This window comes from Bos mutus, chromosome 11 (assembly GCF_027580195.1).
Source record: "Bos mutus isolate GX-2022 chromosome 11, NWIPB_WYAK_1.1, whole genome shotgun sequence".
Taxonomy (NCBI): domain Eukaryota; kingdom Metazoa; phylum Chordata; class Mammalia; order Artiodactyla; family Bovidae; genus Bos; species Bos mutus.
Genome location: NC_091627.1, coordinates 102,550,802 through 102,577,750, shown reverse-complemented (window position 1 = coordinate 102,577,750; position 26,949 = coordinate 102,550,802). Strand labels below are relative to the sequence as shown.

Genomic DNA, 26,949 nt, shown 5'->3' with positions numbered 1-26,949 from the left:
AGGAGCAGCGGCTCACCGGCTCTAGAGCGCAGGCTCAGCAGTTGCGGCGCGCAGGCTTAGTCGCTCTGCAGCAGGTGGGATCCTCCCAGATCAGGGATCGAACTTGTGTATCCTGCACTGGCAGGCAGATTCTTGACCACCGAGCCACTGGGGAAGTCCCAAAACTGGGTTTTTAAACTGAGCTTAATTCCCCTGAGATCCAAAAAAGCCGTGTATCACAGTTCCTCTCTTTTCATTATTTGACAGTCCATAGTATGGAGGCACCAGTTTGTTTAACCAGTCACCTGCCAAAGAACATATGGGCTGTTTCCAGGTTTTGCTATTATGAATGAGGCTGCTATGAACCTTCATGTATAGGTCTTTCAGTGAACATACGTGCTTCTCTGACATCAATGTTTCATCACAGCAAGACCCGCTCTTGGAAAATCTAACATATACCTCATTAGTGATCACTAGTTTATACAGGAAAGTGAAAATACAAGGTTGTTCACTATGCTTTTGCACTATGTACCTGCAGAGTCTGAAAGAAGTGGAATATTACATTTTTGTTCCAATTTTTAAAATGTACAAGGAGAAACCAAAAACTCATGGTGGTTGCCCATGGGGAAGGGAGGAGACATGGGAAGACAACAGGGATAAAAAGGAGACCTCTGTAAACATATCTTGTTTTATATAAGTTTTGATTTGGGAATATTATACTTTTTACAACTAAAAAAGAAAAAAAATGCTAATCACTGAATACAAATGGAAATAAATGAACCTACTTTCATATCAGGTTGTTATTAATGTGGTCACATAATATGAAGAATTGTATCAACTGACTTTCAAATATGGAATTTTGACTATATATCCATATCAGGATATACTCTTCAGGAGGGAAACAAGAATAAAATATTTTTAATTGCATTTAGTAGTTTAATTGATACTGTTATTTTGAAACTGTTCTAGGTATTATTGTTGTTGTTTAGTCAGTAAGTTGTATCCAACCCTGTGACCCCTTGGACTGTAGCCCACCAGGCTCCTCTGTCCATGGGCTTTTCCAGGCAAGAATACTGGAGTGGGTTGCCATTTCCCTCTCCAGGAGATCTTCATGACCCAGGGATTGAACCCATGTCTCCTGCATTGCAGGCAGGTTCTTTACCACAGAGCCACCAGAAGAGCCCATTCTAGGTCTACTATAGAATAAAAGAATTATGTTATTTAGATAATTTTACTAAAACCAAGGCTTTGAATGTAAGAGAAAAGAAGATACATAAAATTCAAAAAAGTTAAATAAAAACATTATAATCTTACACTTGATTGGGATTATCAATATACATGTGATTTTTCGTCCTCTGAGAAATAAGATGTTCCTTTCCTTACTAAAATACGTAGAAGCAAAGACAGTAGCCATGAGCATCTCCAGCGCACAGTGCGGTTCTAAATACTGTATACCGCTAAAACAAACAGGACTCCTTAAAGAAATGGCTGGTTCTACCTCCGGGACAGGAAATGCGCAAGACGTGCCAGTCAATAAGGAAGTGATCCGGGTGATTACCGGGCTTACACGAAAAGAATACAAGAGCCCATTTGAAGAAATTCTCACTGGCTTAGGATGGGCCAGTACAAGCGTCAGTATCAATAATGATCGCAGAGACTTCCCTGGTGGTCCAGTGGCTAAGACCTCGTGATCTCAATGCAGGGGGCTCGCGTCCGACCTCTGTCAGGAAACTGGATCCTGCACGCCCACAACTAAAAGTTGTCATGTGCCACAGCTAAGACCGGTGGAGCCAAATAAATGAATGAATGAACATTTAGAAATAATGATTGAAAGACTGAGGCAAACCAAATCTAGTTGTAAAAATCCATGAGTTCACAACAATACTTTGAAAATGGTCACCACTGCAGACTGCTACGGTGTCAACTTAAAAATTAATAAAGAGAAAGAATCAAGCACTTAATCTTCTTTTCCTTTGTAAACTATTTTTCAACATCACCAAACAGTTAAGAAGGGAGAGTCCTTTTACAGAAGAGCTCTATTTATAAGAACATTACAATTTATAGAATTAGAAAATTACCAGTTGGCAACCTCTAACAAAAAAAGCAATCTGGGGGAAAATAATTACAGAAGCTCAAACCATGCAAGAAATGGCTTCTGGGTAGCTTTTTAATGAAGGAGAGATGAGACTGACACCCCTACACCCATGGATTAAATCTCAGCATCCCTAAAAGTGGGGCAAGCTGACTCAGCGTGCATCATGGTGTGATACAGGAAGAACGAGGCAGTACCACCCACGAAGTGTCTGTATCACCGAATAGTTTTCCAGAAGACCGTCTTCAAGTCCAAGTCACTTGCAATAGAGCACTTTATGAATCCGGGTTTGCGGCTGTCATGGAAAACTTTGTGACAAGCCACAAGCAAAGCAGTGAGGCAGGTGGCGTTTTCTTTTCCCTTTAGATGTACACCTGTGATGACCACAGAGTAACCACTGAGTCTAAGACAGACCCACTGGACATTCTTAAAATTACCCTATTTGTCCAAAAATTATGCCTCGGAAAAGGTGACTATAGCATGTTAACTTCCCTGGTGGCTCAGAGGTAAAGAATCTGCCTGCCAATGCAGAAGACACAGGTTGGATACCTGGGTCGGGAAGATCCCCTGGAGAAGGAAATGGCAACCCACGCCAGCCTGGAAAATCCATGGACAGAGCAGCCAGTCAGTGGGCTCTAGTCCACAGGGCCACAAGAGAGTCAGACCTGAGTGAGCAACTAAACAACAACTGTACATTAAGTTGCAGCCAAACACACTTTGATCCAGGATGTACAGCACCTTTCTGTTATACAAAGGGTCATAGTAAATGGGTTAATGTGTGGAAAGCATGAAGTGTAAAAAATAATGCCTGACCGGATAAGTGTGCAATAAATGTTAGTTCATAGCAGCTGTTGTTTTAAGATCTCATATAATACTGCAGTATCTCATATACTGACCTTGCTTAAGGGAAATTTTCCTAACCACCCTCTTTCTTAACCCTGTCCTTTCCTCAATTTCTTAAACATGAACTTTTCCTACATTCCCTCCCAAGAGCTTTATTGGTTCCATTAATCATTCCCCTGGAAGAAAACTGAAAACAAATTTCAAAAGTAATACAGCTGTACTTTTTAATGCTGTGTATAAAGTTCTTGACCATAATGTAAATATTTATATACTGGGCCTGAAACAAACAGCAAGGTTCAACCACAATAATATTGTGTGTGTGTGTGTTAGTTGCTCAGTCGTGTCCTACTCTTTGTGACCCTATGGCCCATAGCTCTTCAGGCTCCTCTGTCCACAGGATTTCCCCCAGGCAAGAATACTGGAGGGGGTTGCCATTTCCTTCTCCCGGGGATCTTCCCGCCCAGAGACTGAATCCGGGTTATCCGCATTGCAGGCAGATTCTTTACTGTCTGAGCCACCAGGGAAGTCCACAATAATATTGGGGGTATGTTAAAATGCTTCAAAATTATTATTATTATTATTTTAAAATCAGACTTCTCTGAAGCATTTGGAGGAAACCCACTAGCTATATCTAGGGTACCGTGTTTTTATACACACAGCTGTTGTATCCTATAATAGACATGTCATGCCCTATCACCATTTCTATTTTTCATCCTGTGACTCGAGGAAGGGTTCATGCCCACTTGAATACAGCTGGCCCAAGGTACAGCATCACGAGACAAAAGTCTGCCCTCAAGAAGTCCGCCGTTCCACGGGATGCCAGCCCCTTTCCTTCCATCTTTCCTTCCCTCCCCAGTCCCTGCCAGCAGCCCCCTAGCCATTTCCTTCCTAATTCAGGGACTCAGGGCTGCTTCTTGCCACTCTTATCCACACATCCTCCCAGCACCTAATAAACTTTTTATACTGAAAAAAAGAAAAAAGAAAAACCTGACACACTTCATGTGCTATATATACCTCTCAGGGGTATCTGCATTTTGAACAGGGATAAAGATATCTGACTGAAGAAGTGAAATCCCAGTGCAGAAATTTAAGCTTAAATATTAACTGAAGAACACTTGGAAAAAATAAGAGCTTCCTAGAATTACTTAAGCTGTTGCCCACCTGGCTCACTTAAAACCTGCATCACGATGGACTTACTGTTTCAGCCACGCTACTGAAAGTCGCACCTGTGTGCGTGTGTATGTCTGCGTTAGTCACTCAGTCATGTCCGACTCTTTGCGGCCCCATGGACTGTAGCCCGCCAGGCTCTGCTATCCATAGGATTCTACAGCCAAGAACATGACAATAGATGTTGGTTTTATAATCCTGAACTCAAATGTAAATGTATTACTGCACAAAACCACTATCTGCCTTAAGACCACTAAATCATTAAGAGATAAACCAGGGAGTGCAGCTGCAGAGCCCATGCTCTTAGAGATGTGTCTGACCCTTCTGCTCTGCTACACTACTATCATCTTAAATATTTTAGAGTGCTCATGCTTTTGAAACTCCATTCTAATGAAAACAGACCCTCGATATTACTTTTTCTTTAAAAAACTGTGAAAAAAAAACTAAAGGAAAAACTTACCTGGATGTAGTATGTGCCTTTTTCCTGAGCATACATCATTAGAAAACAATAATCTAGGTTTTGCTTTGTTCTCCATCTGAAATAAAAATGTTCAAAAATAAGTTAGGAATCAGACTCAAAGTTAGCAAAAGAAGGTTAGATGTATATTTTATAATATATAACAATGTTATATGCACTATATATAATATCACATATATTGTATATATGATAATATGATATTATACAAAATGTACAGTTATATATTGGTTTCCCTGGTGGCTCAGTGGTAAAGAATCTGCTTGGCAATGCAGGAGACATGGGTTCGATCCCTGGATTAGGAAGATCCCTTGGAGAAGGAAACAGCAACCCGCTCTAGTATTCTTGCCTGGAGAATCCCATGGACAGAGGAGCCTGGAGGGCTCCATAGGGTCACAGAGTCAGACATGACTTAGCAACTAAACAACAATAGTCATACATTAGATAGATAGGTAGACAAATAAATGGATGGAGCCACACATACATGGTGTATCCACTTAGGAAAGAGTGCAAGAGAATTCACTTTTCTTTAAGAAGGTTTTATCAAAATACATTCTCAAAAACACTAATCCTCAAGATGTCCTGAGGGAAAAAGGAGTCTAATGTCTAGTAAGTTTGGGAAGGACATTTATTTCTTTTCTAGAGACACATTAATATATTAGAAGCATTGAAACATTCAGCAGTAAGTAGCATCTGTTGAAAAAAGTTTTTAATTCAATATTTTCCAAATTTTCTTGACTACAGGCCCTCTTTTCAGTGATATCTTAATGTCTCCATGAACTAGTGCTTCATATATAGGTAAAAGTTTTTTTAAAAAAAATCTTAAACATTGTATTAAAATTTACAATATTAGGTCCTTTTCATGAATTCTTGGTAGCCTACAGAAACACACTGACCAATGCTGAATATAGAGAAGTGGTTTTTTAAAAGCCAGTTAACACACACACACACACACACAATAGAACTAAAGCTCTGAACCACTAAGTAAACTTCTCCAGAAAATACCTTATAAGCTGTTCTGAATTCAATGAGTCTATTCACTGGGGTTTTTTTTTTTTTTTTTAAACAAACTCAATCCTAAATGTTTTAAGTAACGTATTCATTGAGAGACAATTAACCAATTATAGAGACATATCTGTCTTTGTGACAAATTAACAACTCAAGAAATACAATAAATCTCTTCCCAAAACATCATTTTTGTCCTTTTTTCTGGTTATAGACAATCCAAAAATGATGCTAATATCTCTTAGATTACTTTGTCTTTAACAACAACACAAGAAAAGCTTCTAACTCCTTCAATGTTAGAGATTTAGAGATAAATAAATTGACTGTTTTATTGCAGTATGATTCTGCAGAAGACTATTATTGTTTTTATTACTTTTATTGAATCAGTTCTCATTTATGTTTCATACAGACATGAGATTTCTATCTGGACTAACTTTGAGTTATATTGAATATACTCTTAAGAAAAGTTATAACAGCACAGAGCAGCACGGTTATAAAATTCACTATGTTGACCAAATTCAACCTCTCATCAGGAACTCCACAGAATTTCCAACCAAATAATCAAAAAGGCATTAGCTCTCACTAATTAGTTCAACCCTAAAATGAAGGCTTCCCTGGTGGCTCAGACGGTCAAGAATCTGCCTACAATGTGGGCGGCCTGGGTTCGACCCCTGGATTGGGAAGATCCTCTGGAGAAGGGAATTGCTGGCTACCCACTCCAGTATTCTGGCCTGGAGAATTCCAAGGACAAAGGAGCCAGGTTATAGTCCATGGGTCACCAAGAGTCTGGACACAATTGAGTGACTTTCACTTTCAAAATGAGTAAAGTTTTGAAAAACAAGGATGACAGTTATTACATATTATACTCACAAAGGTGGGCGATTTTAAACACCACAGGCTCACCTTACTCTTTCTTTAGAATCTCCAAATGTCTCCTTTAAGTTCGTCAGGTCAGGATAATAGCTTTCAGGAGGTGATATTATTTCCACCAAGCCAGAACTGATTTCTTTAGAAAATCTGTCATGAGAAAGGTGGGCTGAGTTATAGAAGTTCTGTGGGATTTTACATCTTAATGATCAACTTAAGTATTTAACAGAAAAATACACCAGTAAAGTATACTGCTACAGTCACAATGTGGTAAGTGAAGCAGCTCATCACTGATTCGTTGAAATTCTAGGCCAACTGCAGGGACTGACGTCCCAAAAAAATTAGAATTCTTAAAAAGCAATCAAGGTGCCGCAGAAAATAAGAAAGAAACACAACCTAATGCATGTGTATGTATACCAATATACACATATATTAGCAAAACCAGTTTTTTCATTTTCAGGAACGCTTAGTTGTGGGATACAGACTGTATGTCACTTTAAAATAGTATTTCTCACCTGGGGGTGATCTTGTCCTGTGAGGGTACATCAAACTATGTCTCAATGTCTGCAAGTTGTGCAAGGATAGGAAAATTTGTCCTAAAGTTTTTAAAATCCATCTTCACTGATTCAAATGTAATTTGCTTTGCATCTGCCTTCTTCCTTACTTCAGGTTTGCAAATCTCCACAAAACACAATTACTTGCCTTTACACAAAGTTTCCTGGTGCTTCACCACCCTTTTTCCTGGGCTTGGTTTTCTTGCACACTGAGCAAGAAGGAACCAACGGAATCCTTGTATAAGCCCCTCAGACCTGCCCATGTGCTCTGTGGGAAGGGGGACCAATGATTGCCTGGTACCTATATTTAAGGATTCTACACCAATTTGTGCTTGTATAAAGGCTGCCAAGAAAGTGAGCAATTGAGGGAAAATCTAACAAATGCACAATTTAATCCTGAACTATGCATATATTTGTAAAAATTTCTGGTTTTAGCATACTGATAGACAAAGATAGAGCCATATTATCCTAGAGTTGGCAAACTCTTTGGCTCCTCTTTTGTCTTGCCTAATTCACATAAAAATACGTCTTTTGGGGGCAACAACAGATACATTTCAATCAAGAAACCCATAGCAGGACTAATTTTATGATATCACTATGAAATCTACAAGGGCAGTGTTATAAAAACTAATGGTATCGGCGATGAAGAGTCGGATAGCATCACCGACTCAATGGACAGGACTTTGAGTAAACTCAGGGAGAGACTGGAGGACAGGGAAGCCTGGTGTGCTGCAGTCCATGGAGTTGCCAAGAGTCAGACATGACTTAGCCACTGAACAAGAACAACAATGGTATCTGCAACTTACTAAGCTGTCCACCTATTACCTGCTACGTGCTCCACTCACAATAAACTATTAATAAACCTTTGCATATTTTTAGACATTATTAGCATTGAGATTTGAAACTGGTTCCTGACTGGCTGCCCTGACAGCAGAAAATTTTTCTCTTGGTAAACAGAGCGTGAAAGATTTAAGTGATCTCATTTAGTGTCATTGTTATTCAGTCGCTAAGTCGTGTCCAACTCTTTGTGACCCCATGGACTGTAGCACACCAGGCTCCTCTGTCCTCCATTATCTCCCGAAGTTCGTGTGCATTAAGTCTGTGATGCTATCTAACCATCTCATCCTCTGCCACCTCCTTCTCCTTTTGCCTTTCATCTTTTCCAGCATCAGGGTCTTTTCCAATAAGCTGGCTCTTTGCATTAGGTGGCCAAAATATTGGAGCTTCAGCAACAGTCCTTCCAATGAATATTTGGGGTTGATTTCTTTTAGGATTGACTGGTTTGATTTTCTTGCAGTCCAAGGGACTCTCAAGAGTCTTCTCCAACACCACAGTTTCAAGGCATGAATTCTTTAGCACTCAGCCTTCTTTATGGTCCAACTCTCACATCCATACATGACTACTGGGAAAACCACAGCTTTGACTAGATGGACCTTTGTCAGCAAAGTGATGTCTCAGCTTTCTAATATGCTGCCTAGGTTTGTCATAGCTTTTCTTCCAAGGAGCAAGTGTCTTTTAATTTCATGGCTGCAGTCACCATCTGCAGCGATTCTGGAGCCAAAGAAAATAAAATCTGTCACTACTTCCACTTTTTCCCCTTCTATTTGCCATAAAGTGGTAGGACCAAGTGCCATGATCTTAGTTTTTTTTTTAAATGTTGCCTCTCTCTCTACTAACTGTCTTCGAGGTTAAAGACTGTTATTTGATAGTGTTATATATGACATTCAAGTCTTCTCTATAATGAAATACACCAATGTATCCCATCAAGTAACCCGATATACATACGTATACTTTATGATAATTTACATATAAAAGACCAGTGGTAGGTGATCTAATGAACACTGAACTCCACAGAAAAATGAACTATAAAAGGAGGTATTTTCTTTTCACAAAAAGCAAGAGATCATAGTAACTAAAATATTTTCAATTCCAGAATTAAGAACTTACTCTTTCTCCAGGTTGGCTACAACACCATTTACATAATCAGTATCTGTCTGGGAGAGAAAAAAAAAATTATACCAACATTCATGTTTCTATGTTTTTATATCTTTATTTCATATTTAACTTTTAAATCTGAACTTAAATAAATGATTAAAACATTCATTGGAAACATGAAATTTTCAGATAACTTATGGGATTTGCATAAGTTGTACTCTATGACCCTGCCATATATCACTGAGTATTTACCAATACAATAAGCAGATTCTTAAGTTTTTATTGCTTTCAATTGTCTCTGTCTCCATTCAATTCAGCAGAAAAAAGTGAGCACAGAAACTATTTCTACTTCTGCAACATCCAAACTATAAGTAGTGAATAAATACCAGACACAGCATGCAATAGGGAAAGAATTTCCACTTGGAATCATAAAATCTAGGTTCAAGATTTGTCTCCCGAGCTACTGGTCTGTGTGATCTAAAATCACTATGCTGAGCCTCAGTTTCCTATCCTATTTAAAAGAAAAAAGGGTGGGAGGAGATAATATCTCAGAGACTATGACATTAAATGAAAAAGCTATGTAATAAAAAGCTGTGTTATTCTTTATTACTTTTATTATTTTATTTTTAGGCTGATAATGAGAATCCAAGTCAAGAGCGTGTTAACAAATCAGAAAAAAAAGTTTAACAAACCTGTCAACTTCTAAAGTATATACAAGTGGACAGCCAATACTCCCAAACAATTTTAACTACAGTGACAGCTTAAAATGCTCAATTGTTAAAAGGAATCAATGATATATATAATATGATCTATGTTACAAAGACTGCCAAAACACTTCATACTTGAGGAAAACAAAACTCACCAAAAAAGATAAAGCTTTAAGCCTGGATATTACAAAACCACTGAATTTTTTTTTTTAATTGTTTTAGCAGAAGTCTTTTTTAAAAAGTATTTCGACTGTAATTTCTGTTCATTGAAAGTAACTCCTATTTTACTGTTAAAGACGTAAGAGTGAGGAAACTCATTAAGAACGTAGCCTTCAAATTCCTAACAAAGAATTATGGGAATACAACTAACACACAACTCAAAACCCTCCATCCTTCCCCTACACAAACCCAAACACATCTCACCACTCATCAGGCTATGATTTTGGAGAACACAATCAATTCTGGTTTGTGTAACCTTTAGTGAGTTTACTAATACCTGAAATTCAATTTGATAAGCATTTATTAAGAGCCAGTGATCTGCCTACCCAAGGAAATGGGAATACAAGACACAGAAGAGCAGCTCCCTATCCCAGGAGGCTGTCCAAGAATAGTCTTACGTGAACACAGACCTATCATGTAATGTATAATAAAACCTAAAACGCAAGTGATCCATACCTAACAGTACACACAACCCTTACGTTGCACATTAACTGACATTAAGTAGCAAGATTCATTTAAAGGACTATACAGCCTTTGAGATTTTGGAGGCTTCATTGCTTTAAATTTAAAGAACCTTTTTCCTGAAATCTTTTTTATAAAGGTCTGTGGAGATTTTTTTTTAAGATTTTTTTTTTTATGTGGACCATTTTAAAGTCTTTATTGAATTCGTTACATACAGCTTCTGTTTTGTTGTTTTATTTTAAGTTGAGAGGCTTTGTGGGATCTAGCTCCTTGACCAGGGATCAAACCCACACCTCCTACACTGGAAGGTAAAGTCTTAATCACTGCACTGCCAGGGAAGTTCTACATGAAGACTTTTTAAAACGTAATACTGTTACCCAATTATCAGAATGTATCTCTGAATCTATGACTGAAATATTTATTCCAAGGGTATGTAAGTGATACGATATGATTGAGATAGGTGGGGGAAAAGAGTAGACATACATTGAAAAGAAGAAAGAGCATTTACCCCCCTTGGAATATCAAGTCTTTTTTATGGGGTTTTTTTTTTTTTTTTTTTTGAGTCTGGTGGGGTCACAAAGATTTTTTATGGTTAAGCAAAATTATTTTTTAATTAAAACCAAAAGATGTATAAATACATACTGAAACACAGATGAACCCTGAAGACACTAGGCTACGTGAGAGAAGCCAGTCACAAAGGACCATGTACAGTTCATAACTGTACTTTTAAAAACTGTCCAGAATTTAAAAAAAAATCTGAGACAGAAAGTCTCAGAGACAGAGACAGAAAGTAGATTAGTGATCTACTAAGTAGTGTCTAAGCCTAGAGGTAAGCAGTATTGATGAGTAATGGCTAAGGGGTGCAAAATTTCTTTTTTAGATGATAAAAAAATCTTCTAAAATTGATTGAGATGATGGCTATAGAACTCTGACTTTAAATAGGTGAACTGTATGTTATGTGAATTCCAAATAAAAATCAAAAACATAAAACCAAGAAAAAAGTTAAACATAGAAAAAGAAGGATTTCAGACTGTGCATACCAAACTGTGGGTCAGCTTCTCTTAGGGATATATAAGGAAAAGTTTAAGAAGCATAGAAGCAGGTTCAATAAGTCACTAATAGTGACAACTCACCACTGTAAAGTCACACATATGTAACCACGCATCAACATGTATGCTTGGCTTAAGAATCAATTTTACCAGTAGTGTGTAAATTAGATGAAATGAAAGTAACAAATTCCAATCTTTACCTTAAATCAGTAATTTATACAGTCCAATTTAAAAAGAAATAATTCTTTGCCAAATGTCATGGCAGTCAGGAAATTGCAACAGAGTCAAAATATTTCCAGAAACTTTTGATTAAACTCAATTAATATATAAAATATCATATCACTTTTGAATATGCTATAGCTGTTATGTTCTGTGATACTGCAAAGAACAAATATGTGAAACAGAAATCTGAGTAAAAAGATACTTCTACAAATAAATTATAGAAACTTATTTCTAATGGTCCAATGAATAAAACAGAATGTTAGAGGCAACCTCCTATGAAAAATAAATGTTGCAAATGTCAGAGAATTTTAACAGATATCAGCTGTAAAACACTCACTTGGATGAAAAGAAGAAATTTTAAGCAGTAGATCAAAAAGAACATAAAATTAAAAAGACTGAATTTTAAATCACTTGAAGGTAAAAACTGTCTTTAAAAAACTGATTCTGTGTTTAAAGAACATTTTTTAAATGTCCTTTATATATGGACAGAGGGGCCTGGCAGGCTACGGTCCATCAGGTTGCAAAGAGCTGGACACGACTAAAACAACTTAGTACACTCACACTTTACACACATAAGTAAATTTACTATCTTCTTTCTACTCATTTCATTCCACAAATATTTACTTAGTGTCTACACCATAAGCAGGGATATTTATATCCACAGCATATCCATATCCTCAAACTCTGAGTGCATGCATGTTCAGTTGCTAAGTTGTGTCTGACTCTCTGCAATACCATAGACTGCAGCCCGCCAAGCTCCTCTGTCCACGGGATTCTCCAGGCAAGAATACTGGAGTAGGTAGACATTCCCTTCTCCAGGGGATCTTCCTGACCCAGGGATCAAACCCAGATCTCTTGCATTACAGGAAGATTCTGAGCCACAAGGGAAACCCTTAGACAGGGTATGTGTAAGATAATCCACTGGAATACATCACAGTGTAAATTTTTCTACTTTGGATATATTTTAGAGGGTATAATATACTACTATTAGTATACACATGTACAAGCTGGGAGTATGGGATCAATGAGATGCTGAGCAGGAAGGCTGGGCTCGCAATGCTATACTGGGTGAGTCCTGGTGAGATAGGAAGGTTGAACTAGCCAAACAAGCCACCAGGTGGTAATGAAAATAGGCCACAGAAATAAGGATGCTATCAGCCACCTTTTACAGTTACCTTCTAAATAACCCCTGCTGGCTCTCTGTTGAGGTCCTTTAATGGACTGGAACCTGGTGGTCTGGAGTCGACTGATAAGAAAGTAAAGAGCACGCAGCCCGGCCCCGTGGTGCCGGAGGATGTGGCTGGGGGTGCGGGGGTGGCAGTGGGGCAGCACCGGCCCGGCGCAGCAGGGCTAAGCCCAGCAAGGGCCGGGCCTCGGGGGCGCCCTCCCCGGCACCGCGGGGAGGAAGATGGAGACGCACATCTCATGCCTGTTTCCCGAGCTGCTGGCCATGATCTTTGGCTACCTGGACGTGCGTGACAAGGGGCACACGGCACAGCCTGCAGGCTCCGGGCATCCGCCGGGTGCAGATCCTGAGCTTGCGCCGCAGCCTCAGCTACGTGATCCAGGGTATGGCCAACATCGAGAACCTCAACCTGAGCGGCTGCTACAACCTCACCGACAACGGGCTGGGCCACACATTCTTGCAGGAGATCGGCTGGCTGCGCGCGCTCAACCTGAACCTCTGCAAGCAGATCACTGACAGCAGCCTGGGCCGCATCGCCCAGTACCTCAAGGGCCTGGAGGTGCTGGAGCTGGGCAGCTGCAGCAACATCACCAACACCGGCCTCCTGCTCATCACCTGGGCCCTGCAGCACTTCAAGGGCCTCAATCTCCGCAGCTGCTGCCATCTCTCGGATATGGGCATCGGGCACCTGGCAGGCATGATGTGCAGCAGGGCCGAGGGCCGCCTGGGCCTGGAGCAGCTCACGGGGCAGGACAGCCAGAAGCTCACGGACCTGTCCCTGAAGCACATCTCCCGGGGGCTGACGGGCCTGAGGCTCCTCAACCTCAGCTTCTGTGGGGGCATCTCAGACACCCGCCTCCTGCATCTGTCACACATGGGCAGCCTGCGCAGCCTCAACCTGCGCTCGTGCGACAACATCAGCGACACGGGCGTCATGCATCTGGCCATGGGCAGCCTGCACCTCTAGGGGCTGGATGTGTCCTTCTGCGACAAGGTGGGGGACCAGAGCCTGGCTTACACTGCACAAGGGCTGGATGGCCTCAAGTCCCTGTTCGGGCGCCACTTGTTGAGGTCCTTTAATGGACCGGAACCTGGTGGTCTGGAGTCCACCGATAAGAAAGTAAAGGAGAGAGAAAGAGGCTGATATTCCTTGGTTTACGCAGAAAGCCAATAAAGCCGCTGCACAGAGCTTGTTCTGTTCACGAAGGCCTCAGGTGCCCTCTAGATAGGGTGTAGGCGCAGAGCGCCTTCTTGAGAGGGTCTTAGAAGCCTGGGCAGGAAAGTGAACCCAGAAGACCTCTGCGCTCCAAGGAAATAGCCTGAGAGAGAAAGAGAGACAAAGAAAGCAAGACATGGGCACCAAAGCTCTGATGGAGCAAAGGTGTTTTATTCAACATTGTGTGGGTATTTACACTGTCTTACAAGGTAGCTATTTTCAGCAGAGATAAAATCAAAACTTACAAGCTATCAAGGAAACATGAGGTCATCCATATGAAAGAGAGAGGGTTGTAAATAATCACTTTTACCATATGGTTCATAAAAAGGAAGAGGGTACTTATCACCATATAGAAAAACTAATGAAGGAAATGCCTGGATTCCTCAGCCCCAGGGAGAGGCTTGCCTCTCCTCTTAATTCCTGAATATTCAGGAATTAATAAGGAACAGAGAATTCCTGACAGATCCAAAACAGCACACTGTTCCTGACAATGCTTCCTGACAGCTCTCCATTATTCCATTGACAGCTTTGCTGAAGTCCTCTGTCCTTGCTCCTAGTGGCTACATTTTCTTCCAGTTATAGGTCCCTTTTTTTTGGCTCCTTGGCATGCAGGATAACAATAATAAATTCTTATTTGATACTGGACATCACAAATGGACAGGGCTTCCCTGGTGGCTAAGTAGTAAAAAAAAAAAAAATCTGCCTGCCAATGCAGAAGATGCATCTTCAATCCCTGGGTTGGGAAGATCAGCTGAAGAAGGAACTGGCAACCCACTCCAGTATTCTTGCCTGGGAAATCTGGGAAATCAAACCAGTGAATCTTAAGGGAAATCAACCCTGAATATTCATTGGAAGGATTGATACCAAAGCTCCAATGCTTTGGCCACCTGATATGAAGAGCTGACTCATTAGAAAAGACCCTAATTCTGGGAGAGATTGAAGGCAAAAGGAGAAGAGGGCAACAGAGGATGAGATGCTGGATAGTATCACTGACTCAATGGACAGGAGTTTGAGCAAACTCCAGGAGATAGTGAAGGACAGGAAAACCTGGCGTGCTGCAGTCCATGGGGTCATAAAGAGTTGGACACGACTTAGTGACTGAACAACAACAATAAACAACTAAAAAGCTGGGCAAAATATATGATCCAGCTGTTCTCAGACAGTGGACAGCAGGCTGTGCGGGATGGGATTCTCCGAGAGAGAACTGAGCATCACGATTGTCCCGACTTTCACCTGGAGACATTTCCAGATCACACTGCAGGAAGGGAAATCTGAAGACAGCAGCTGGAGAGTGCAGAACAGACTTGCCAAAAGGAGACTGACTGCTGCACAGAAAATGACTGTGTCCTTGAGTGCGTGCTGGGTGGGGACCCAGTGAGAATTCCAGAAAGATAGCGTGTACACATGACAAAAGGATTAAAATGACAGGCATGTGCCACAATGCGGTTGGCAGCTCATAATAAATTGCAGACCTACCAATGAAGGTAGAACCTACCGGAGAAGGCAACGGCACCCCACTCCAGTCCTCTTGCCTGGAAAATCCCATGGATGGAGGAGCCTGGTAGGCTGCAGTCCATGGGGTCGCTAAGAGTCAGACACGACTGAGCGACTTCCTTTTCACTTTTCACTTTCATGCATTGGAGAAGGAAATGGCAACCCACTCCAGTGTTCTTGCCTGGAGAATCCCAGGGGCGGGGGAGCCCGGTGGGCTTCCGTCTATGGGGTCGCACAGAGTTGGACACGACTGAAGCAACTTAGCAGCAGCAGCAGCAACCAATGAAGGTAACAAATACCACAGTTAGCGTGTAGTTTCTGAAACAGTCAAGCTATCAACCTAAAGGAAATCAGCCCTGAATACTCATTGGAAGGACTGTTGCTGAAGCTGAAGCTCCAATACTTTGGCCACCTGATGCGAAGAGCTAACTCACTGGAAAAGATCCTGATGCTGGGAAAGACTGAAGGAGAAGGGGGTGGCAGAGGATGAGATGGTTAGGTAGCATCACTGACTCAATGGACATGAATTTGAGCAAACTCTGGGAGATAGGAGAGGACAGAGCAACCTGGCGTGCTACAGTATATGGGGTCACAAAGAGTTGGACGCAACTGAACAACTCATGAAAAGTCTCCGAGTTCATGAAACACAAGAAAAGACTGAAGAACTGTCATAGATAGGAGGAGATTAAGGAAACAAAACAACTAAATGCAATGTGATACTTTGGCTTGTACACTGGATAGACAAATGACCTTAGATGTAAAAACATGGAATCTGAATCATGTCTACAGTTTGGCTAATAGCATTATGTCAAGGTTAATTTCCTGGTCTTAATCATTCAAATGTGGCTACGTGAGTTATTAACATTAGAGTCAGTGCAGTGAAGGGGATATTCTGCATCACTTTTCCAACTTTTCTGTAATTCTAAAATTATTTCCAAATAAAGTATTTTAAAGTGACCTACTAGAAAAGACCCTGATGCTGGGAAAGACTGAGGGCAAGAGGAGAAGAGGGGTGGCAGAGGACGAGATGGTTGGATGGCATCACTGACTCAATGGACATGAGTTTGCGCAAACTCTGGGAGATGGTAAAGGACAGGGAAGCCCGGTGTGCTGCAGTCCATGGCGTGGCAAAGAGTAGGACACGACTGAGCAACTGAACGACAACAAAAGTGCCTTCAAAGAAAAAAAAGCCAGTCAGGCATCTTTTCTACTTGAAGCTCTCAAATGACTTTCTACATCAGCAGTTTGCAAAACAGACCCACTCTTTGTTTTCATAAACTAAAAACTTTACTGGAACACAAGCCCACCCTTTTATTTACATATTGTTTCTGGCTGTTTGGGGGGCTACAACAGCAGAGTTGAGTAGTTGCAATAGAGACTGAATGTCCTGCAAAGCTAAAACGTTTGTCACGTGGCTCTTTACCAAAAGTAAAAACTTTTTGTCAGTTCTCTGACTGAGGGTGAAAGTCAGATTCTTGTGATAGCCTAGAGAGTCCTAAGCGATCTGGGCCAACCCTCTCCTCCACCTGCTGCCCACTGCTGAGCCCCTTACCTTCTCTGCTCCGGTCACACAGGCCTCTCCTTGCTGGTTCACAAAACGTGCCACGCAGTGCTCTCACCTAAGGGCCTTTGCACACACTGAGTCCACTTGGACTGTTAAGCTGCTGCACCCTTCAGGTCTTTGCCCAAAGGTCCTGATCACTCAAATAAACCGGTACTTCCTTTATTATTCACTCTGATTTATTCTCTGCTACCATCTAACATATTATTCATTACCATCTAACACATTTACCTGTCCTTCTTGACAATGTAAGTTTCATTGGGAAGAGGCTTTGTTTCATTCAATGATGTGTCTAACACCACAGTTCGGTAAATAACTACAAGCAACTTTTATAGGACATATAGATACACACACACACACACACACACCTCCTGATCAGCATTTGTGTGATTTATAATCAACGCATAAGTCTGCGTGTGTGTGTGTGTGTGTGTGTGTTAGTCGCTCAGTAGTGTCCAACCCTTTGCAACCCCTTTGACTTAGCCCACCAAGCTCCTCTGTCCATGGAGTGGATGCCATGCCCTTCTCCAGGGGATCTTCCTGACCCAAAGATAAAACCCAGGTCTCCCACATTGCAGGCAGATTCTTTACTGTTTGAGCTACCTGGGAAGCCCAACATCTTAAAATCTAGCTGCTAAAAAAATTACAGGTCAAAAATACTTCTGAAGCACCAAGACAGTTACCTGTGATTTAAATTCAAGAATAGAAACAACTAATAACTAGACAGATCATCAGCAAGTCTGCAAAAGGCATGAACACTATATTCAATAATGGAAAAGGTTGTGAAAAAGAATATATATATATATGTATCATTGAGTCACTTTGCTGTATAGCAGTCATTAACATAATTCAACTATACTTCAACAAAAACTAATCAAATAAATAAAAATAAAATGAAAATATAGAAATGATAAAGGCAATAAAACTAAGAGTCAGTTCTTCAAAAAGATCAAAAATGATAATCAACTGAACAGCATCACAAGAAGTATTTCTACTTTCCCTGATGGCCAGTGAGCTGGCGATCTTAGAGGGGGAGGAAACGGGGAACAGAAAGGAAGGGAAATGGGGGTGGGGGAGGAAGAATGAAGAGAGGAGACTGCTGTTTTCATTCTATTGGACTCTTGTGCATATATAACTTAAATGCACTTAGCTTTGTGCATATATAACTAACACTAATTTTTCAAAAAAAGAAAAGCGTACAGAAAAAATTATTCTTGTGTAATTCCAGACTACAAGTTAAGGGCACAATCCACTGTCTAGTGGGTTTTTTTTTAATCTCCTCCAGTACCTTCCCCATTTTAGTGCTTCAATAAATACTAGTTCAATGAGTAAAAGCATACTTGGAATGAAATCTATTCTTTTGCCTCTATTAAAAAAGATGACAAACAGGTAATGATGCGAGTTTGAGAAAATGTTAAGTCTAGCGATGGCCACCGTTTCTGAGGAAACTGCACTTGTCAGGTGCTGTGGGGTGGAAGCAAGTCCCGAAGCCTTCAGGTCAGAACTCCCGGCTGAACGCACAGTGACTGTCTATCCAACAAAGACCAAAGCGCTCACACAGAGCTCACCCAGGAACACCGCGCTGATGTCACACATGCTCACCGGTGAGAAACAGCTATGACTGCAAACTCTATTTTCGGTAAAACCAAAATTAATAACCAAAATTCTCACACTCAAAAGGAACCCAGTTTGATTCCAGTAATCCAAGGTAACATGCAGAATTGTGAAAACTAGCTATACTTGCAGGAAGCAGCCAGACTCTGTGGCAGTTACAAAAGCATGGTTTTTGATCAAAAACTAAAACAAATCACCAACTAGCCTGTGCCGCCTCCTCCTATAAATCAGGAGTCTAGAGAAAAAAGCCATTTCCTTCAATGATGATTCACAAAGAAGGAACCAACACAGCAACTACGGAAAAATACAAGAAATAAAGAAGAGCTTCAACAAAACCTGTGAACAAAAATAACTACATCAATAGCCACAAAACAGGTGAGAAATAAGGACCAAATACTTCTTCATTAACTTAAAAGAAAAACACACCCAGTTGAAGCTGTTGTGAAGCAGCTGCAGATAGTAGAAATGATTGGAATGATTCTAAAATATACACAGAAATGCAAAAGACCTAAAGTATCTAAAATAATCTTGAAAAGAAGAGAATTGGAGGACTTAATCTTACCTGACTTCAATACTTAAAAGTTATAGTCATTAAGATAGTGAGGAGTTTGTATAAGGATCAACCTACAGATCAATGGAATAAAACAAAAAAAGACCCACACTTATAGGATCACCGGATTTTCAACCAGAGCACCAAAGAAATCCAATGGGGAAAGGAACATGTTTCAGTACCTGGTACAAGAGTAAATGACATCCATATAAAAACAGTGAACTTTAATGTGACCAAAAAATTACCACTAGATGGACTGTAGACCTAAAGCAGAAGTTGAAGTGTGAATTTTTCAGAGAAGAAAATCTTTATGATTTAGGGGGAAGCAAGGGTTCCTTAAGTCATGGAGAGCAACAGTCATAACTGTTGACAAAGTCAGAAACATTGACAAATTAAACTTCATCAAAATGAAAAGGTTGTGCTCACTAAGACAAGGCAAAAAGATGCACAGACTTCCACAGATTGGGGGAAACATTCACAAAATCACGTATTTGACAAAGGAATGGCATCCATTATATGCAAAGAACTCTAAAAACCTCAACACCACCATCCAAATTTTTAATGGGCAAGGTTCAAATTATGATAGATAGAGATGTGACAAACACAAACACGAAAACATTAGTAGAATTCAGGTAGTCTGTAAATAGGTATTTACTGTAAAATTCTATCAATTTTGTTGTATGTCTTAAAGTTTTCATAATAAAAGGTACCATTCCAAAGTTCTTTCTTGAACTTAAAGAAGACTTGACTCTATATACCTAAAGAATATATCGTGTGCCAGGAAAAATGATCCACACATAGTTGTTAAAATCAAGACATATTATAGCAAAATTAGTAGGCTTTAAAACTGAAAAAGAATCTTCTGGGCAATCAGACTAAATATGGATTACTTGTAGCAAAAATAAGAAAGCTGGAATAACATCTGTCTAGTTTCAGCAACAGCACTATACTACTCCCCTAACCTCTTAGGGAAAAAAAAGAAATTCCTCACATGAACCTTTCTTGAGGAAAACGAGAAAATGAACTTCAATCAACAGATTTAAGTAGGTTAAGCAAGTAAGTAGATGGGGTTCCCAGGTGGAGCTAGTGGCGAAGAACCCGTCTGCCAATGCAGAACATGTAAGGGACACGGGTTCAATCCCCAGGTTGGAAAGATCCCCTGGGGCAGGAAATGGCAACCTGCTCCAGTACTGTTTGAAAAGGTCCACGGACAGAGAAGCCTGGCAGGCTACAGTCGCTGGGGCTGCAAGTCGGACACAATTGAGCACACACACCAAGTAAGTAGCTACACTATGAAGCATGAGGACCAAACTTCTCATCGTTGGAGCAAAAGAGACAAAACTAAGGAATGAGCTCGGAGGCCAGAATAAACCCTGTGGTATTGGGCTGCACCTCCCAACAGACACACACAGGATGCACACAGATGTACACTATGGCCGTGTAAGATGCCGACGTTTGGGGAGATCGGCGACAGGGTATCTGGGAACTCAGCATAACTTCTGCAAATTTCCTACAAGTTGAAGATTATTTCAAAATAGTTTTTAAAAATGAAATGTGAAACTTCCCCCCAAAATAACCAATGCAAAAAACAAAAAGCCCCTACCAACAAGAAAATTTAAGAACACTCTTGGTCATCTCCTTGGTCGAAGAGGAAACACAAACCAAAATCACAGATGGTGCAGGGTAGGGGTAGGAAATTTATAGATACAAAAAATATAGCCATTTATAATGACTTTAAATGGACGATAATCTGCAGAAACACTGAATCACCATGTTGTACACCTGAAACTGTAACACTATAAATAAACGATACTTCAATTTCACAAATCATGGACTAATAAGAATTGAAACATTTCACATTAGAACCTATGGGATACAGCTAACACAGTACTCAAAAGAAAATTTATATTAGTTCTTATATTAGCAAAAGGAAAAAATAAATAGCATATAATAAATCAGCATAGCATCTGGGTCAAGATGTTTGCAAAGTATAAAATGGGACCAACAAAAGCAAAAAATTAATAGTGTTAAAAGCAGACATTAATAAATTAGAAAACAAAAGAGAGAAATTATGAACCTAAAAGATGGTTTAGAGGATAATGAATAAAAGCAGACCCACTGGCTAACCCATCAAAGGGGAAGGGCATACAAACAAACACATGAACAAAGAGATTATGGCGGAATCGTCACAAAAAGAACAGTACTTTGCTCCACTCTATATGAAGCAAATTTTCAAACTTATAAAATGAACCACTTTCTAGGAAGGCATTTTATCAAAACTGACAAGAAACCTAGGTAGCTCTTACTGTTCTAATATGAAAGTCTGTTAGTATTATATCATCTATGTAGAAACGGGGAGAAAAATAACACATCCACGCCTACACTCGTGAAGCATCTCTGAATGGGGAGAAAACCGTAACAGGCGAGGGGGCCGTACCGAGCGCCGTGCTGAGTGAAGGCAGGCAGAGAAGGGCACGCATCACACGCCACCCCTTACGTGTGGAATCTAAAGAGAAATGATGCAAACGGATGTATTTGCAAAACAGAAACACACTCACAGACTTAAGAGAATGAACTTTCCGTTGCCAGGGGTGGGGTAGAGGGGATGGAGGCGGGAAGGGATAGTCATGGAGTTTGGGAGGATGATATACACACGGCTGTGTTTAAAGTGGATCACCAGCAAGGACCTACTGTAAGTACAGGGAACTCTGCTCAGTGTTATGTGGCAGCCTGGATGGGAGAGGAGTTTGGGGGAGAATGGACACATGTATATGTATGGCTGAGCCCCTTTGCAGTCCACCTGAAACTATCACAACATTGTTAATTGGCTAATGTCCAATATAAAAGCTTAAAATAAAAAATCCAACAACAACAGGCAAGGGGAACAGCCTTACAGGAGAGACTTTTTGGGGTATATAACACACATTTATAATTTTTAAACCATATGATCCTATTACCTGACCAAAAAATTAACTAAGTAGCAAATAATTTTCCCTTGCAAATAAACCATAGAACAAAAAATTAAAATCCACAGCAACTGGATCAATTCTCTCTGGTTATTATTCAATTTGTTTTCATTTACAAATTTACCTGCTCTGCAAATCCTGCCCACAGGCCTGCTAACCAACTAGCACTACTGACTCAATTTAAATCAAAGAACTTAAAGAAAGCATACTAAAGGTCTCTGGCACTCTCACCGCAAAACTCAAACTAGGATGTGTGCAGCAGTAAAACCGGAAACTGAGGAAAAAGCAAAACTTTCTCACGCCAAATATTAAAACACTCCAAGGAGCCAGAAAGTCTCTAAACTCAACTTTTCAGAGACTACTTTTAGGTATTTTCCCAACATGATGAATTTGTTATTTCATTGTAGGATCACAACTTGAAATCTATTGTTTAGGAACTTAAAAATAATTACATATGGCTTTCAGATTGTTTCTAGGCAAACAGGATCTTAGTTGGAACCAACAGAAATTGACTCAGGTAGAATAGTTAGAAAAACAATTTACTGAAGACTACTGGTTAGAATTCACAGAACCTCCAGTGAGGCTGAGGAACCAGGCTAGGAAGGCGGCAGAAATAAAGCGGGGTCAGAGCCAAAAATCACAGAATGGTCACAATGCCATAGCTTTCAAGTCCTCACCATCCATCAATAGTCGGTGCTCTGGACTCTGCCCCTGTAGTCCCTGGAGACCCCAATACCACCACTGTCCATCACCAGAATGCACTGTCCATGATCTCTGCTTCTTTAGAAAAATAATGCTAAACATATTTTCCAATTTTTTGCTATTGGCATTTAGAAGTATAAACTGATCCTGTATCCAGCCACCTTAATAAATTCTCCTCTTACTCAAAGCAATCTGCCTGTTTTGGAGGGGTTTTCCATGTCATCTGAAAAAACTGAAGCTCCATGCAAAGTCCGGGAAAGGAACAGCCACATAGCTGAGCTTAGGTCACATGACTGAACGAGTCAAGCAAATATCTGGCATTTTTTAGTTTCCACAGTGGGAGGAAGACACTTTCTTTCAACAAGATTCATTAAATGGGGAATTCTCCAAAGATAAGAAAGGAACATAAAAAAATAATTTTTGCTAAAATTCAGAGTATACTGTAGGAAAATATTCTGCCAGAAATGATGGTGACAGAAATAACGTTATAGAAATGATTGTGAAATAAGAAATATTATAAATTAATAGTAAAATATATACATAAAAATAAGACAACCAAGGATCACTGGGATACAAAAATAAGAATTATATTCTAAGTATAAGGAAACACAAGAATGATGCAATCTTCAAATAGGAATACCACCCTTGGTTGGTATCACAGATCCTTCAGAGCACGTGGCATTCATTCCTCTCTACTCCTCCTGCAATTTCAGAATGCAGTTACTGAACTCTCAGTAATGCACCAACAGCCAACTGTTCAAAACCTTGAATTTTCTGTAAATATCTCATCAAGTTAAACCAATGGATATTTAAGGAAAAATCATCAGAGAGGAACAAAGAAATAGAAACACAACAGATGATTACTTTTCTGACTCTCCTTTCTTCCCCAAGGGGCATCTTACGGTTCCCTACTTCAAGGAAAAAACACAAAGAACAGAAAGTTCAACAAGGATGAAGAGACTATGACCTGCTTCACTGCCTATGTGTATTCTTGTCTAGTTTTTTCAATTCTAATTTTCTCCTCACATGTTAAAGTAGACTCATGGTAATTCATACTTTTCTAAAAGCTGAAAAGGTTAGCCAAACACAAATTTACTTTGGCCAATTCACTCTAGGTTAATTTCAAATGGTAGAGTAGGGGAAACTTTCATAAGAGGGATGAGCTGGGAGCTGAAGGAGGAATAAGAAAGAAAAAGGAAGAAACAACGTTTAGGGTGAGAAATAACACAAAGGGAATCAAGACCATCCAAGGTCTATGTAACAAACTGACAGCAGAATGACCACAGCCCAGACCTACTAACCCTATGATGTCAAATGACAGTGAAAGTCGCTCAGTCATATCCGACTCTTTGCGACCCCATGGACTATACAGTCCATGGAATTCTCCAGGCCAGAATACTGGAGTGGGTAGCCTTTCCCTTCTCCAGGGGATCTTCCCAACCCAGGGATCGAACCCAGGTCTCCTGCATTGCGGGCGGATTCTTTACCAGCTGAGCCATAACGGAAGCCCACACTATGATATAAAGAACCTTTAATAAACAGACCAGAAACCTGGAAGAGAGGCAGTTTGGAGAAACCAGATTAATTTAGTTACGGACAGATTAAGAGTTGCCCATAAAATACTTCAAATAATGTTATCAAGTCAGCAGTTGAAAGTAGAGACTCAAGAAGAAGCTAGAGATCTAGATTAGGAACCACCTTACACGAAGATCATGGTCAGAGTCATAGAACACACATTTGGGAATAGTATTAAATGAGTCCCAGGCTACCAGACACTTAAGTGAAAACTCTTAATCAATGTTGAACCAAATGTGGGGATTAATAATTTTATACTGGGACTTTCCTCAGTGTGATCTCATTGCACCTCCCTGCAACAATGTTGACCTCAAAGGCATTATTCTCCTTTTAAAGATGAAGAAACTGAGGCTGACCAAAAAAACTACCTGCTCCAATGGCAGAATCCAGACCCTGAACACAGGTCATGTGACTCCAAACCCAGCATTATTACATCTTAGTGATCAGAGAAACAGCTACAGCAAGAGGGCCCTGAATCTTCATAGTGTTCAAAAGCTATAACAAACCTAGACAGCACATTAAAAAGCAGAGACATCATTTTGCCAACAAAGGTCCATACAGTCAAAGCTATGTTTTTTCTAGTAGTCATGTACAGATGTGAAAGGTGGACCAGAAAGAAGGCTGAGTGCCAAAGTACTGATGCTTTAGAACTGTGGTGCTGGAGAAGACTCTTGAGAGTCCCTTGGACTGCAAGGAGATCAAACCAGTCAATCCTAAAGGAACTCAACCCTGAATATTCATTGGAAGAACTGATTCTGAAGCTGAAGCTTCAATATTTTGGTCACTTGCTGCAAAGAGCTGACTCACTGGAAAAGAGCCTGGTGCTGGAAAAGATTGAGGCAGGAGATGGGGAGACAGAGGATGAGATGGCTGGATGGCATCACCAACTCAATAAACATGAACTTGAGCAAATTCCAGGAGACACTGAAGGACAGGAAAGCCTGGCGTGCTGAGGTCCACGGGGTCGCAAAGAGTTGGACACAACTGAGCAACTGAACAACAGCAAGTGTTTATCTCTGTCTATAAGCTGAGTACAATTTTTCAAATGAATAAGGATAGTTTTTTATTCTATAGTTTTTAAATTTTAAGGCTTTTTTCCTGATAAAAATCAGTGCAAGCTCGTTGCAAAAAAGTTCTAATCTTAGGTCTTCCCTGGTGGTACAGTGCATAAGAATCCACCTGCCAATGCCTGGGACACAGACTTGATCCTTGGTCCAGGAAGATCCCACATGCCATAGAGCAACTAAGCCGTGCCTCACACTACTGAGCCCACACACCCCAGAGCCCATGCTCCCCAACAAGAAAAGCTACTGCAATGAGAAGCCCGGCACCACAACTTGAGAAAGCTCCCACACAGCAACAAAGACCCAGCACAGTCAAAAACAAAGAGAGAGCAATTTTTTCAGTTTTAATTTTACAAAACTAAATGCAATATAAAGTGGTATCTTCCCATAATCCCCGTTCTCAAGATATCTGCTACTAACAGTTTCAAGTCTAAGAAAGTCTAAAAAAGAGGGGATATATATAAATATATACACATATATAAAACTGACTCACTTTACTGCACAGCAGAAACTAACCAACATTGTAAAACAGTGAGACTTCAATAAGAATTAATTTAAAAAATGGTTCCCAGTCTATTTCACGAGACCATTTTCTCCATTCATTTGTCAATGCACTTTAAGAGCTGTATGAATGTGTCATGTGCTGGAATATATTTAAATACTCAAAAATGTTTCTACTGGATCAATTTTTAGAAGCAGGATGTTAGCTCACAGAGGAGACCTGACATTTTAACAGCAACTGACAAACTGCTTTCTAAAGAGGTTGTACCAATTTCTACTGATATACAATGTGTGATTGACAAATTTGATTAATTAAAATGTAAAATTTCTATAACAGACAAAAACATCATAAACAAAGCTCATGCAAAAAACAAACTGGACAAGAGTTAAACAGTCAGAGTTCATTCATATGAAAATTTCTTATAAATCAACACTTACAAATGAAAATGAGCAAAGGCTACTCAACATCACTCATTATCAGAGAACTGCAAATCAAACCCACAATGAGGAACCATCTCACATCCGTCAGCATGGCTGCTATCGAAAAGTCTACAAACAATAAATGCTGGAGAGGGTGTGGACAAAAGGGAACCCTCTTACACTGTTGGTGGGAATGCAAACTAGCACAGCCACTATGGAGAACAGTGTGGAGATTCCTTAAAAAACTAGAAATAGAATGCAACCCAGCAATCCCACTGCTGGGTGTACACATCGAGGAAACCAGAAATGAAAGAGACACATGCACCCCAATGTTCATTGCAGCACTGTTTACAACAGCTAGGACATGGAAGCAACCTAGATGTCCACTGGTAGATGAATGGATAAGAAAGCTGAGGTACACATATGCGATGGAATATTACTCAGCTATAAAAAAGAACACATTTGAGTCAGTTCTAACGAGGTGGGTGCAACTGGAGCCTATTATACAGAGTAAGAAAGAAAGT

At 40.2% G+C, this 26,949-nt stretch overlaps 1 protein-coding gene and 1 pseudogene across 2 annotated transcripts in view; one reads left to right on the top strand and one right to left on the bottom strand.

Annotated features, from left to right (window-relative positions):
• The window catches only part of MGAT4A (alpha-1,3-mannosyl-glycoprotein 4-beta-N-acetylglucosaminyltransferase A), a 126,801-nt gene that overhangs the window by 30,193 nt on the left and 69,659 nt on the right, over positions 1-26,949 (bottom strand). For both annotated transcript variants that reach the window (XM_070380000.1, XM_070379999.1), the window contains exons 6-8: positions 8,930-8,976; positions 6,465-6,578; positions 4,542-4,617 (exon numbers count right to left, since the gene is read on the bottom strand). In XM_070380000.1, the coding sequence (XP_070236101.1) occupies positions 4,542-4,617; positions 6,465-6,578; positions 8,930-8,976 (237 nt within the window). The remainder of the gene's footprint in view (positions 1-4,541; positions 4,618-6,464; positions 6,579-8,929; positions 8,977-26,949) is intronic.
• Positions 12,985-13,906, top strand: LOC102269435 (F-box/LRR-repeat protein 14-like; annotated as a pseudogene).